The sequence below is a fragment of the Ovis canadensis genome, chromosome 8, assembly GCF_042477335.2.
Source record: "Ovis canadensis isolate MfBH-ARS-UI-01 breed Bighorn chromosome 8, ARS-UI_OviCan_v2, whole genome shotgun sequence".
NCBI classification, from domain to species: domain Eukaryota; kingdom Metazoa; phylum Chordata; class Mammalia; order Artiodactyla; family Bovidae; genus Ovis; species Ovis canadensis.
The window spans coordinates 79181897-79197489 of NC_091252.1; the positions used below are offsets into that span (position 1 = coordinate 79181897).

A 15593-nucleotide genomic window follows, 5' to 3' on the forward strand; every position below is an offset into this window, starting at 1 on the left:
GTTATATACTTTTTTTTACAGGATTATTAGAACCTCTTGTGTTAAAAATAGCCTTCTAACTTAAAATTTTGCCCTTTAGAACCTCCATCAAAGAAAGGGAGAAAAGACAGTTTTCTGTTCTTTAATAAATCTGATAATGGTAGGTAGAAGAAACTGATACTTTCAGATGATCTGTGAGTGTCTGTTGTTTCTTCTGACCATTGTATCTAGAAAACAAACTACATTACATGCTCAGTCATGTTCAACTCCTTGCGACCTCATGGACTATGGCCCGCCAGGCTCCTCTGTCCATGGGATTCTCCAGGCAAAAATACTGGAGTGCATTGCCATTTCCTCCTCCAGCGGATCTTCCCAACCCAGGGATCCAACCCGCGTCTCTGACATCTCCAGCATTGGCAGGCGGATTCTTTACCACTGCACCACCTTACTAAGTTTTAATTACTAAATTTCATTTTCTTCCCACTAGGAGAAGGTTTTCTGTGTCTGTAATTCCCATTACTCAGGCAAACGTCGGTTATTCACTAGATCTTCATGGCCAAGTTCCGGAATGTTGTGATATGCTCAGTCATGTCCGACTCTTTGTGACCCCTGTGGACTGTGGCCCACCAGGCTCCTCTGTCCATGGGATACTCCAGGCAAGAACACTGGAGTGGGTTGCCATTTCCTTCTCCAAGTCCAGGAATAAGTGTCACCAGTTAAGAGAGTTCACCTACTTGTACATGGCCACCACCAACCACTATTCTTCCTGAAGCACCACTGCTCTGATCAACTGTCTCATCTTCCGAGCTCTGCCTAACCCTTTCCCCAGCCCTGTGCCCCTGCCCACCTGCCGGTATCTCAAAATGGGGTCTTAGCAGACATCATCTGGGAGAGAAGACACCCAGGATGAGTTCTCATGGCATGTGTGCTTTGAGGGTAGATCTCACTCTTTCTCCTGCTCCAAGCTAGATTTGGCCACTAGAAAAGCCTGTCAGTGACCTAAGTTATAGTTAAAGTGAAAGTGAAGTCGCTCAGTCGTATCCGACTCTTTGCGACCCCATGGACTGTAGCCAATCAGGCTCCTCTGTCCATGGAATTTTCCAGGCAAGAGTACTGGAGTGGGTTACCATATCCTTCTCCAGGGGATCTTCCCAATCTAGGGATCAAATCCAGGTCCCCCGCATTGCAGGCAGACGCTTTACCCTCTGAGCCACCAGGGATGGTAATAATGACTATACTTATTGTAAACTGTCTCTCTGGCCACCAAATTGTATGTCTACAATTTGGACTTTGACCTAGTAGGAAAGGACTTTTCCACAAATAGATTGCTAAAGTTTAAGTTTATGTCTGCTTTTAACTTTTATCTAATGTAATGAGTGTCTTCCACCCATGAAAAGTGCAAGTGTCAGTTGGGTACCCCAGATGGATGAACTTAATAACCCCTACATTGGACAAGCCAGTGAAGTCTAACAAGCCAGTTATAGGGGAGAATGCTTGAAAACCTCAAGAAGAGCAACCTCTGTCAAAAGACAAACAAGTTTCAGGGAGAAAATTCTCTCTAATCCACCCAATTTAATTTCTTTCTGAAAGTAAAGAAAAAAAAAATCACAGAAGATCTTTCAGGGGTTGAAAAATATTTAGACTGTATTGTGGAAAAAATCAGTAGATGCTGTCAATCTATATTTTTAGGAAGGTTTAACATACACTGTTCCACACAGTCAGTCATGATATAATTTGATGACTGCATGCTATGAAAGATGAAATGGTGCTATGCTGAAGACAGCTTATGTAGGCCAGTTGTTATATTTCCAGAAATTTGGCAAACCAGGTGATATAATCTTGTAAGCCAGTTGACCATTCATTGAATTGGTCATCATAGGAATATTTATATCATAGAAAAATAGCAAACCAATCATTGAGCATTTGCCAGGATATCACTGGATAAGAAACTGGTTTAGAAATATAGACCGAAGAGCAGGACCAATGGGATAAATGCTGAAGATTTATGAACAGATAGTTTCCTCTGAGTTAGATGTTGGCACTAATTTCTTTAGCACTTTTATAAATTCTCTGGAAAGAGGTAACACACAGAGAAATGTCTTTTTTTTCTTTTCAGATGACAAACATTTGCACAAACTATAAATTCAAGGAAATAACACCCAGAGCTCTTAGTAAAATTGTGAGTTGGCTCAATAATAGCAGATGAGCTGTAATAAAACAAGAAAAAGGCAATTGGGAGAAGATTATCTTAACATAAGCTTGTTAGATGATAGATTCTAACCTTTATATTTTGACCTATAAATGAAATTTAGGGATTTCTGTAGACTTCTTCTGTGTTCACTAATATAATTTGTTAGTTATGATAAAAACGATGTTAAAACACTATGCCTCATCGGAAGCACTGGAAACAAAATAGAATAAACTGTCCCACCCTTATAAAGAGATCTTAATGCACACTTCCTGCAGTTTTGGTTGACATGCTTCAAGGATAATGTAATGGAACTGGAAAAATTTCAGAGGAAAGTGTGTAACCCGATCGAGGGATTATAAGAATCCCAGATGAGGCTAAGATTATATTAACTAGCAAATCATGAAAGGTTTTGAATAAAGTAAATATAGATGGATTTAGCAAATCCTGAAAGACCAGAGCTATAGTGTACCCCTTTGATGTTTGAAATACAAATTTGGAGAAGAAATAAAAGGAAACACATTATTGTTTCTCAAGGAGGAATAATGACAGCAAAAATAACATTGTACCTCAAAGTTTTGCTTTTGTCAATTTCAAAGAAAATCGTTATATTTATATATAATGTAAATGTACCAAACAGATAGAGCCAACTCATTGGAAAAGACCCTGATGCTGAGAAAGATTGAAGGCGAAGGAGAAGGGGGTGGCACAGGATGAAATGGTTAGATAGCATCACCAACTCGATGGACGTGAATCTGAGAGAGTGAAGGACAGGGGAGCCTGGCGTGCTGCAGTCCATGGTGTCGCCAAGAACCTGACAGTACTTAGTGACTGAACAACAACATATTCTAATATGCAAAATTTACTGTATATTGCCTCTGATCAGTGACCTCCCCTCAGGCTCTATCGATAGGAAAAGGAGTGAGAAGCTTCCTTTTCTCAACCTAGATTGAGAGAACACACAATCTGCCTTTCTATGGTTGTTGTTTTAAGGCGATTTAAGGGAAGAAACAGAAGAGCTGTTGTAATTGTTTTCTCTCACTGCCGAACCCTCTAGGTAGAATGTGTTCCCAAAGCTCACCAGTTTTCCACTTTATAAGGAAATTTAGTTGGGATTAATTTCATTGTCCTAATTAGAACTCACAGTTTGGTTAATCCTCAAATTCATTGGAAAAAAAAAAAATCAGGGTTTCTTTATGGCACTGATCCACCAGCTCCGCAGTGGCAGCTCGGATGGATTGAGGTCTCTACGGCTTTGGTGACCCGACTGAAGCATTCCCACCCCGCCTCTCCTGGCTCTGCTCCCAGCCTGGCTACCGCTGCAGCCCCCCTCACCTGCCCTTGGGGTTTGGGGAGAAGACAGCACCTCTAGGCTAGGTGTTTTTGCTTAGGAAAGATGTCAGGCTTCCTGGGCATCAGGTTTTGAGCTCTGCCAAGGTCCAGCTGGCCTGGCACCGGGCCTCATCTAGAGATGTGCCTCCTTCAGTGCCTCTGTAAGGGCTGTGTTTGTGTTAATCGCTCAGTTGTGTCCGACTCTTTGTGACCCCATGGACTGTAGCCCGCCAGGCTCCTATGTCCATGGGATTCTCCAGGCAAGAATACTGGAGTGGGTTGCATTCCCTTCTCTGGGGGATCTTTCCAATCCAGGGATCGGACCTGAGTCTCCTGCATTGTAGGCAGATTCTTTACCTTCTGAGCCACCAAGGAAGCCCCTGGAAGGACTAGGGAATAGTTTTGTTATTGTGTCAACTTCACTCAGTTAACTCACTTGAGAAACTAATCATTTTTTACTTTGTCGAGAATGATGAATGTGTAGGCGAGTGAACTGTATTGCTCCCAAAGTGCCTTTTTTTCTCTGATATAAATATGTTTATAAAGACCTGGTCCAGTGATTCTTGGATGCGTTTGCTGCATCGAAGTGTTAGGGACTGGGTTTGTATGCGGTGGGGATACAGTCGGAAAATGGGTCCCCTTCTGTGAAGATGGGAAAGGAGCTCAAAGTGGAGATCTGAGCAGTGGGGTTAAGCCAAACCCCTGAAGTGACCCTTTCCTTGTCACCCAACTTCTCTCAGGTTCTTAGGAGGATGTTTTTCAAAGCCCAGTGCTCCAAGCCTGGTCTCATCTGAGTCCCTGGCAGGGTCATGTGTGAACCACATTAGACCCCAGAGACCTGAAGACTCTGTGTAATTGTTTTATGTGTACACATGATTACATAAATGCCAACATTTTAAATAATTTGAAAATGTCTTTGTAGCCATTCAAAAGAAATATCAGAGTTTCTTTAGAGTGAATTAGGAAAAAGGAAGTAGATAATTGATCATACTATTCTAGGGAAAGAGTTTTCCCCACAATAGAGGGTGGGCTATTTGGGTGTGAAAAAAATAGGGCAATGTATTTAAATGATGAGACAGAGAAGCAAACATCTTTCAAAAAACAAATCTAGGCTCTATGTGATCTTAATAATACAAACTTTAGGAAAAAAAATTGCATGTGTAAAGCATTAATAATTTATTATTTTATAAAATATACTATACAGATTTATTTTGAAAAAAGTTTTATTGGCATATAGTTGATTTACAAAGTTGTGTTAGTTTCTGCTGAACAGCAAAGTGAATCAGTTATACACATCCATATATCCACTCTTTTAAAGACTATTTTCCCATATAGGTCATTACAGAATATTAATTGTGCTATACGGTAGGTTCTTCTTAGTTATCTATTTTATATATGGTAGTGTATATATGTCAGTCCCAATATCCCAATTTATCTTTCTCTTTCCCACTCCCTCTCCCCTCCTCCCAGCAATAATTTTTTTATTCCATATATAATTGATATCATGTGATATTTGTCTTTCTCTGACTTACTTCACTCAGTATGACAATCTCAACTCATCCATGTTGCTGCAAATGGCATTATTTTGCTATTTATTATGGCTGAGCAATATTCTATTGTATATATCTGCCACATTTTCTTTATGCATTTCTCTCTTAATGGACATTGAGATAACTTCCATGTCTTGGCTACTGTAAATAGTGCTGCAGTGAATATTAGGGTGCATGGATCATTTCAAATTATGGTTTTCTCTGGATATATGCCCGGGAGTGGATTGCAGGATCATATGGTAGCTCTATTTTTAGTTTTTTAAGGAAACTTCATATTGTTCTCCATAATGACTATACCAATTTACATTCCCCCATCAACAGTGTAGGACAGTTCTCTTTTCTCCATACCCTCTCCAGCACTTATTGTTTGTAAATTTTTAAGTGATGGCCCATCTGACCTGTGTGAGGTGATATCTCATTTGATTTGCATTTCTGTAATAATTATATACTATATAGATTTTTAATAATTCACAGTCGACTGCCTGCTGCTGCTGCTGCTAAGTCGCTTCAGTCGTGTCCAACTCTGTGCGACCCCATAGATGGCAGCCCATCAGGCTCCCCTGTCTCTGGGGTTCTCCAGGCAAGAACACTGGAGTGGGTTGCCATTTCCTTCTCCAGTGCATGGAAGTGAAAAGTGAAAGTGAAGTCACTTAGTTGTGTCCAACTTCTAGCGACCCCATGGACTGCAGCCTCCCAGGCTCCTCCGTCCATGGGATTTTCCAGGCAAGAGTACTGGAGTGGGGTGCCATCACCTTCTCTGAGTCAACTGCCTGGGATAACCTAAAATGTGAAACCTATGCAAGTGACCTAAATATGTTTTTTAATAAAATACACATTTAAGGGAAGGGGAGGGATAAATTGGGAGATTGGGATTGACATATACACACTATTGTATATAAAAGAGATAACTAATGGGGACCTACTATGTAGCACAGGGACCTGTACTCAATACTCTGTAACGACCTATATGGGAAAAGAGTGAGTATGTGTGTGTGTGTAACTGATTCACTTTGCTGTACAGCAGAAACTCACACAACATTGTAAATCAACTAAGCTTCAATAAAAATCAGTTAAAAATTAAAACATACGCTTTTTTTTGGAATCCCTTCCTGGTCCAGTGGTTAGGGCTTGGCACTCTTACTGCCAGGGTCCAATATTTTCTCTGTAGTAGAGGAGTTAAAATCCCATAAGCCTCGTAGCCCAGCCCTCTCAAAAAAAAAATACACTTCAAAAACTTTTCAATGAAATATATAGGTTCATAAAAGTGTACAAATCATAATATATGGTTCAATGAATTTCCATAAAGTGAATCACATTTCTGTAACCACCACTCCAATGCCATATCTATCTCTACCTACCGATCTATAGATGGCATCTAGAGTTCTCATGTCTTAGATACTAAGAGTATTTACTTTTATTCATATTTTTAAGAAGTTAGAGGTTAACATTTAATTACAGCAGGATTGTTTAACTTTTATGGAATTTTAGCTTCTAAAATAAATTACTGTGGTCTTCACCTTTAGGACATTTTAGATACAGTTTCATAGTCTCACAGTGATTCTTTTGAATATAGGAGAGGTGAGCATCGCAGAGTGTAGATGGTAGAGAGCAAAGTGTATCCTTTGTTGATCTGACACATAGACCCATCATTCAGATTCACTGTTCAACCTGATTGAGGCCACTAATACTGCAAAATTCTATTTGTTAAAAGGAAGATTTTTAAAACGAGAAAAAAAAAAAAACCGCACACATAACAGCAATGAGAGGAAGGAACTAACTTTCTAGAAACAAATTTTCTTAAATTAAGTACCGTGACTAAGTACTCTAATTCCTTTTCTTCCAGCCCTAAAGGATCATTTGCCAGTGAACCTTTTAAGTTTAATGGGGAGTCGCCCGAACTCTCTGCTATTGGGGGGTGGGGTTGGGGGTTGCGGGGCTCACAGACCCCGCAGGCGCGGCCGGACCAGCCCGAGCCTCTCCCCTGCCCACTTCCTCGCCCCCCTCATTCCACCGCCCCCGTCGCCCACTCCCCCTCTCTCCTCCCCCGTGACCCTTGACCCCAGCTAATCTGCATAGAGGAATGACAGGCATCCGCTGGGCAGGATCCGCCGCGCCGGCTGCGGCCGGCCGGACTGGGAGACCCGCGAAGGGGGAGAAGGCGAGGGGACTCGGCGGGCAGCTCCGCACCGACTGGGAAATGAACGCTTGGAACTCTGTCTGCGAGCGGACCCATGATCCAAGGACCGAAAGAGCCGCGTGATCGCCGGAGCTGGCCCTGCGACCCGAGACATGGGCCAGACCTCGGTCTCCACGCTGTCCCCGCAGCCCAGCAGCGGTGAGTCCGGGGCGCGCGCGATGCGCTCCCGCCGCGCGGGCGCGGGACCGGCTCAGGGCAGCGGGGGCGGCCGAGGGCTCTGCGGCGAGCCGGGCTCTGCCCGCACCGGCCGAGTCCCTCCGAGAAACCCGAGAGGTAGCGCTCCCCCAAACTCTTTGTCGTGGAAAAGTGGAATGCCTTTTGGGATCCAGCCGATTTTACCTTAAAGGCACAGGCTCCATTTTCTGTCGGAGATGCCTCGCTTTCGGGTCGGTCTGAATCACTTCTGAGCCTGAAATTTACGAGAAACGCCATATGCGTATTGCTTTGTTTTTAAAACGCGAAACTTAAAGAGCAAGATAAACGCGCCAACAGGTTTCTCTGTATTTACACTTGGCTTCTGAGCAGACTAGAACTGAATTCTTTCAAGCTTGTCAACTGATTTATGGTTTGTTTTTTCGGAGTAGAGTGCTGATTGCCCTCTCTTATCCAGGCAGAATGTTGAATACTTAGTAACAGAAAAAAGCTTAATTGTTTTAAATGATGCTTTTTATTAGACAGGCTGTAAAACTAGGGGAAACTTTTCATGAACTCAGTTATCTAGTTTTATGGAAACATGTGTAATGTTTCTGAAGTCTGTTGCCCCGTTTGAAGTATCATTTTTTCATTTTCTTAAAAAAAAAAAAAAAAAGAAGGAAGGAAGGTACGTATGTCTGGCGTTTCTCCAGTAGTGTAGGGACAAACAACCTTTTGATGGGGATACTTGTGCTTGGACAATGAGACAAGTTTAAAAGGTACTATTTTGACATTTGTTTCCGTCAAGAATTAAAAAAATCCTCAGAGGGGAGATTTACGTTATTTCTTGAGATATTTGATGCACTTTGCAAGTTGAGTAAACATCAAAGGGATCTTGCTGAAAGGAAATGACAGGGCGCAGATGAAGTTTTTTTTGTTTGTTTTTTGTTTTTAATCAGCTCCAGGATGTCTCTAACTCGATAGGATTCTACCATTCCAGCTTCACCCCACTTGGGTTGGTTTAGATTGCAGAACTTCACTCCTTGATATATTATAAGATTTTGCCTAAGGAGAACCAACCCCTCTGCAAAGGAGAGAAATCAGAGTCCAGAAGAAATCACACCTTCCCTTACTGTTCATGACAAGGTTGGAACAGAAGAGACTTCATATTGATAGTGTTTGGGGGCATTTTGGAGGGGAGTGTTCATTAGGATCTTAATCTTAGTATAAACTATTTTGTGCAATTAAGACTTACTCTCATTTGTCTTACTTTAAAGCAGTGTGACTTCTTTCAAGAAAGAGTTATATATTTAAATTTCTGCACTGGCAAAACATAGAATTAGATGAGTACTCTGGTACAGTAGGTATAGAGTACTGCTCTGAATTTAGTTCTTTAGCCACACAGTATTGTTAAGGTTAATATGTAAAAAGCGAATTTTGCTTTTATAAAAATCAAGGAATGTTACATAAATGATGCTAAGATGCAGAGTAGAATCCTAAAACACAACCACTTGGGTTGTGTGAGTGCTCAGCTCTATTACAGTCTGCTACCCCAAGGACGGTAGCCCACCAGGCTCCTCTGTCTATGGCCTTTTCAGGGCAAGAATACTGGAGTGGGTTGCCATTTATTTATTTCTCCAGGGAATCTTCCCGACCCCGGGATTGAACCTATTTCTCTTGTGTCTCCTGCATTGGCAGGTGGATTCTTTACCACCATGCCCCCTGGTAAGCCCTCCTAACTCTTACCCAGTACAGCAAAAAACACCCAGATTGCTGTAATTCCTAATACACTGATTAATCATGTCAAAAGATTGGGCAGTTTATTAAGACAAAAAGTAACTTAAAAAATTGTGCTTGACCATAAAAGATATTTCAAAGAAATATCTCATGGAATGGTGTTATAATTAAATAACAGGTCCTCTGTTTAGTTGATTAAAAGCTTGTATATATTGAAGTGTCCAATCCAGACGTCATGAGTAGAGGGTTTCTTAGTTTTGTTTGGTTGGTTTTTTGATGGTTAAAAGCAGTCCGATTTTCTAACGATAACCCGCTTAGGTCCTCTCAGTGTATTATTATCACTCCATTTCCCTGAAGTTTTGCCATCAGATTCCAAACAAAAATGAAAAAAACAACAAAAACAGAACCTGTGATTGCCATATCTAGGTTTTGTATTCACGTTGGTGTTCTTCTCAGAGTCTGAAAACATCAAACCCTCTACTCTTCCAAGTATCTTGTTGACTCCTTGTTAGCTGTTTGCCAGTGGCTTCACGAGTGGTATGAAGATCCTTGTTCCATGTGATCTGTTATCTACTAGGTGTTTTAGTCTAGAGTGGCTGCTAGGGATTACAGTGGTGAAGATAATTCCCATGTTAAATGCTTAACAGAATCTGAGTCTAAGGAGTCAGTTGTAGCACAGAGTAGGATAGTTTACAGCTGTTACTCGACTTGGGCTTTTGTGAAAATCAGCTCTGTGGGCCACAGGTTAGCTTGCTTCTCTTTGTCCATTTCAGACCCTCTTGAACCCTTCAGTTTAGGACCGCGACTATTTCTCTGGGCTCTAAGAAGACCAGTGATAATTAATTATTGCTGAAAACATGCAATTAGAGTCATTGTTTCTATTTTTTAAAACAGCTTTATTGACATATAATTAGCATACCGTTTTCCAGTATTTTCACAGTGTTCTGCAACCATCAGTCCCTATTCCCATCCTTCTCAACCCTCCATTCCTAGACCTAATTAACCACGAATCGTCTTTCTGTCTCTGTAGGAAGAATAAATGTAAGTGGGATCATACAACACAACATGCCTTCTGTGACTGGCTTCTTTCACTTAGCATGATGTTTTCAAGGGTCTGCCGTGTGTAGCCTGTATCAGTGCCTCATTTGTTTTGTATTGCCTAATGATATTCCACTGTATTAACGTACCACATTTTATTTATCCATCTGTCAGTTGGTCATTTGGGTTATTAATATTTTTACTTCTTGTCTCTCTGAATAGTACTGCCATGATCTTCAGGTAAAAGTTTTTCTTGAGTGTATTTTCATTTCTCTTGGGTAATGGCAGTATTTCTAGGAGTGGAATTGCTGGGTCATATGTTAATTCTACATTTATGTTATGTTTTAAGGAACTACTTGCTTTGCAGAGTGGCTGTACCATTTTCCATTGCCGCCAGCAGTGTATGAAGGTTCCAGTTTCTCTGCATCCTCATCAACATTTGTTGTTATATTTTGATTATGGCTATCCAGTAGGTGTGAAGTTATATTTCATTGTGATTATGATTTGCATTTCCCTGATTTCTAATGACATTGTGCATCTTTTCATGTGCTTATTGGCCATTCGTATATCCTCTTTGGAGAAATGTCTATTCAGATCTTTTGCCTAACTTTAATTAGCAATTTGACTTCCTATTATTGCGTTATAAGAGTTCTTTGTATACTGGATACAAATCCCTTATCAGATAATGTGATTTGCAGATATTTTCCCCTTCTCAAGGTTGTCTTTTCACTTTTTCTTCCTTTTCGCTTTTCTGATCCTATGATTGGCAACTGAAATTTTTTATTATGTCTAGTTTATATGTTTTATTGTTGTTTGCATTTTTGGTTTCCTTGCTGGGAAATCATAGCCTAACCAACAACAAGATTTACACATACGTTTTCTTTGAAAAGTTTTATAATTTTAGCTCATACATTTAGGTCTGTGATACATTTTAAGTTAGTTTTTATGTGTAGTATGATAGGGATTGTGTTGAACTTGTAGATTAATTTGAGTGATACTGTTCTCTTAACAATGAAGTGTTTCAACCCATAAAAGCAAGGAGTGGACATGGACAGTGTCTTTCCATTTAATTCAGATCTTTGATTTTTTCCCACAATGTTTATTAGTTTTCAGTGTATTAAGGCTTGCTGTTCCTTTGTTAAATTTATTGTTTATCAGTATTTTTATCATTTTGTGCTAGTTTAAATGAAATTGTGTTCTTATTTCATCTTCAGAATGTTGCTTGCCAGTGATAGAATATACATTTTTATATATTGATTTATACATTGAGTTTTATATATTGATCTTGTTGCCTGTAAATTTGCTGAACTCAGTTTTTTAGTCCTAATAGTTCTTTAGTGGCTTCTTTAGCATTGCTATGTACAAGATCATATTATACACAAGATATATATACAAGGTCATGTGCAAATAGAGATACTTTTACTTCATCTTTTCCATCTGAATGTCTTTTCTTTTCCTTGTCTAATTGCCCTCACTTTTTATACAGTATAATGTTGAAGAGAAGAAGCAAGAGTGAACATTCTTGTCTTGTTCCTCATCTAAGGAGGAAAGCAATCCGTCTTTCAACATTAAGTGTCATGTTAGCTGTGGGTTTTTCATAGATGCCCTTTATCAAGAAGTTCCCTTCTAGTGTTAGTTTTGAGCATCTTTATCATGCAAATGTTAGATTTTGTCAGAGGCTTTTTCTTTGCCCTTATTGAGATGATCATAAGGGTTTTGTCCTTCATTCTATTAATATGGCATATTTTTGTCCTTCATTCTCTTAATATTTCAGATGTCAAACCAACTTTGTATTCTTGGGATATAAAGTCTACTTGAATATGATATATAATCCTATTTATATGTTGCTGGTTTTGATTTCCTTTTATTTTATTGAGGATTAGATTTATTATTTCTAAGCACAGGCTAAACAAGTGTGTCCCCGAATAGCATGGTTTCCGTGCTCTCTAACCTCATGCCTTAGAAGAGTTGAGACTTACAGTAATCTCACTGCCAAGTACAGGGCATAATAGATTGGATACAAAAGAAGTTTGTTGAGCATATGAATTAGTCAACAAATATTCTCAATGCAGTCTGACTACTTTAAGCCAATGATTATGTGAATGAGAGATTATTTTTATTCTTTTTAACTTGAAAAATTGCATGCTGCTCTGGCTCTGTTGTTGGAAGGATGGTATCTGAGCCTAGTAACTATTTCTTTCAGTCTTCAGCCCCACCCCATGCTCACTGTGCAACAGATCAGCTCTTGGGTGTTTTTGCATTACCCCTTGAGTTGAAAAGGCAGACAGAACCTCTTTTCTCACTTTTAGGAGATGAGAGAACAAATGAATAAAGTATATAAGTTCATGCCTAGGCCATGGTAGAACCTGTATCTCTCTGTGTTTCCGTAGTTTGATCAGAGACTTATTTTTGTCCTGCCCAGGATGTTTATCCATTTCCTTGCAAAGTCCATGTTAGAAGAAATCATAAAACAAAAATTGATTGTCTGTTTTTCTTAATGAAAATAACATGCATAAAGTTCAGAAGTCAAACTTTACAAGACAGTTCAGACAGGATAAAAGTGAATTTTATTCCTTTCTAGGCCCCTCAGTCCCTTTAAAATTATAACTAAGCATGAACAACTTTTTTTCACTCCAGTTTTCCTTCATGTATATATCTTTATCAAAATACCAGCAAGAATAGTATGCTTACTGCTCTAGAGGCTGAGATTTTTCATGCAATGTAACTTGAAAATATTTCATATTAATGCTTTTTAATTTATAAACAATATTGTACTATGTGGATATATCATAATTTCCTTTAAAAAGAACTCTATTGTGTTTTTATATTTTGTTTGTATTTTTATATTGTTTCTAGGTTGTTTTGTGTGTGTTATTATGAACAAAGTTGAAATGATCATCCTTATCCAAACTTCTTGCACTCTGTGTACCAGTAAAATCATAGCAATGAAATTGCTGGGTTAAAAGATTTATATGTTTTATTTTGATAGACTTTGCCAAATTACTCCCTAAGAGCTGTATCAGTATATTTTCTTGCTAGATAAGATTTCCTTTTTCTGCCCTCTCACCAGCACTGCATGTCAGGATCTCTCTTGAAGCACCCAGTCCTTTGTGAGAAATAGAAGTCACTCCCTCTGGGTGAGGCAGTACTGCAGGAATATGGTTTAACTAGCAGTTCAGTAGCAGGACTTCAGTCCAACTCTCCCTCTTGTCTGGTTGCCTTTGCGCAGTAAACATTCTTGCACAATTCTTATTGTTTAGTCGCTAAGTCGTGTCCGACTCTTTGCGACCCCATGGACCATAGCTCGCCAGGCTCCTCTATCCACAAGATTCTCCATACAAGAATACTGAAGTGGGTTGCCATTCCCTTTTCCAGAGGGTCTTCCCGACCCAGGGATAGAGCCTGGGTCAGCTGCATTGCAGGCAGATTCTTTACCGACTGAACCAACCGTATGGGACCGCAAAATTGTGCACAATTAACTTTTAAAAAATCCTTGTAAATCTATATGTAAAAAAGTGGTATCTCATTTTGATTATAAGTGAAATAGGATGTTTGTATTTCTTTTTCTTTGAACTGCTTATTTATAGCCTTTCCTTATTTTATATTTTCTTTTCTCAAAGATTTGTATGTCAAGATTAGTCTATATCTATCATATATTGTGAATATTTTTCTGTGTTTTTCTTACCTCATGTTTGTTTGATTTTTTTTAATGTTAAAACTTCAAAATTTTATAGAGTCATACCTATCCTTTTCTTTCTTAACTGGAGTTATTAAGAAACATGTTTTCCTTTGCTGTTTTTCTCATATTTGACATTTAATCTCTGTAAGTGATTCTCATTTAAAGTGAATAATGTTATTAAATCCTTAAACTGCCTGGCAAAAAACCATCTGCAACTTGAAAAATTAAATCATAAAAGTTGACAAAAAATGTGCATTGTATATAGAAAATAATGATTAATATTTTAATGTAGTAAGACCTCTTAAAAATCTGAGAAAGAAATCAGTAAGAAAAAGGCAAACACTCAAATAGAAAACTGAGTAGAGATCATGAACAAACATTTTTCAAAGTATCTATTGGCCATAATTGTGAATTCACTATGAGTCAGGAATTATTCCAAGTGCTTTACTTGAATTAACTTTTTAATCCTCACAACATCCATATAGAGTAACTACCATTAATATCTGCACTTAAAGTTTTAATAGTACATTTTATCTAATGCAATATATCTAGTTATTATCACTCATCATGTAATCAAAATAAAGATGTTAGTGAGATATTTTGCATTCTTTTTCATATCAAGTCTTTAAATTGTGTGCATTTTATACACACAAGTATATTAGCCTCATTTCAAGTGCTCAGTAATACCATTCATGCTATCGTAATATTCATGCTCTTGCCCTTCACACTCTGACTCTGGGAAAACGAGAGCATAGGGCATGGAAATACGTTGTGATTCAAGCAGCCCTGGATATAAACCCAAAGTGCTGTTTACTAGATCTTGTAACATAACGTAATTAGAGCTTTAATTTCCTCATCAGGACATACCTTGCTACCCTTCATAGAGTTTCATAAAGTTTAGTGCAGTGATATCCATAAAGGCATTTAACACAGTACTTGGCACTGTAAAAGAACTGTGAAAAAGCTACTGTCAGTTTTGCTTTTAAATCATATCTGCCAGAAGGCAGTGCCCATTATTAAAAAAAACAACAACAGGATCGTTTTTAGAATTTCAGGCACCAGTCACAGGCTTTAGAGGGTATTCTTTGAGAGGAGGAGAATAAATCAGGGATGTAAACAGATTGTGGGGGAAAGTATGTTACAACAAGGTGTCCTGTGAGATTGGTGATACTTCTCGACTCTTCTCTTCCTTCTGATACTATAAAAGGAAAATAAGGTCTTAAATCATATTTCATACGTTCATTCAACATAACAGTTATTTTCCTAGTGAAGACTTATTTTTTAGCAAAGTATGGAATAAACTATACTTCTGGTTTAGTTTTTTTTAAGCCAAGGAGCATACTGATTTTCCAAACTTGGACAAGCTGCAGTCTCACTAAATATGGCAATGAAATCAAGACAAAAGGACAGACTCATGGATAATCTATAGTTGTTTAAACCTCACAGTTTTTCCTTCAAGGTAGGCACAGCTAAATGCTGCTACATGAAAACAGCATAGTTCATACTGTGAATCACTGCCCTTTCAAAAATGAACAAAAATATACAATTACTAGCTTCCCAGAAAGTGAACACAGCGTTGGCAAATTCAATAAACTATTCGCTTGAGTCAGTGTTCTTAGGTATTTCCAAGACATACGGTCTCAATTGCACACATGTTGTCCTTGGTCTTCAGCCCATGTGATTGGGCACCAAGTTATCTGCCAGATGTGACAGGGGCAAGTGATAACCATCTGAGAAGCGCTCGGGGGCTAAACAGTCATC

The 15593-nt window shown here is 38.9% G+C and overlaps 1 protein-coding gene across 9 annotated transcripts in view; it reads left to right on the top strand.

Annotated features, from left to right (window-relative positions):
• Nucleotides 1-15593, top strand: part of PHACTR2 (phosphatase and actin regulator 2) — a 294919-nt gene that overhangs the window by 148481 nt on the left and 130845 nt on the right. For 2 of the 9 annotated variants that reach the window (XR_011258654.1, XM_069598594.1), the window contains exon 1: nucleotides 6900-7384. The exons of 3 other annotated variants lie outside the window; for them this stretch is intronic. Coding sequence is in view for 4 of the 6 variants with exons in the window: in XM_069598594.1 (XP_069454695.1) it covers nucleotides 7339-7384 (46 nt within the window). In the remaining 2 variants the exon portion in view is untranslated. Of the gene's footprint in view, nucleotides 1-6899; nucleotides 7520-15593 lie in introns of those variants that run through there. 4 more of the 9 variants (XR_011258655.1, XM_069598597.1, XM_069598591.1 and 1 more) reach the window with 3 other exon arrangements.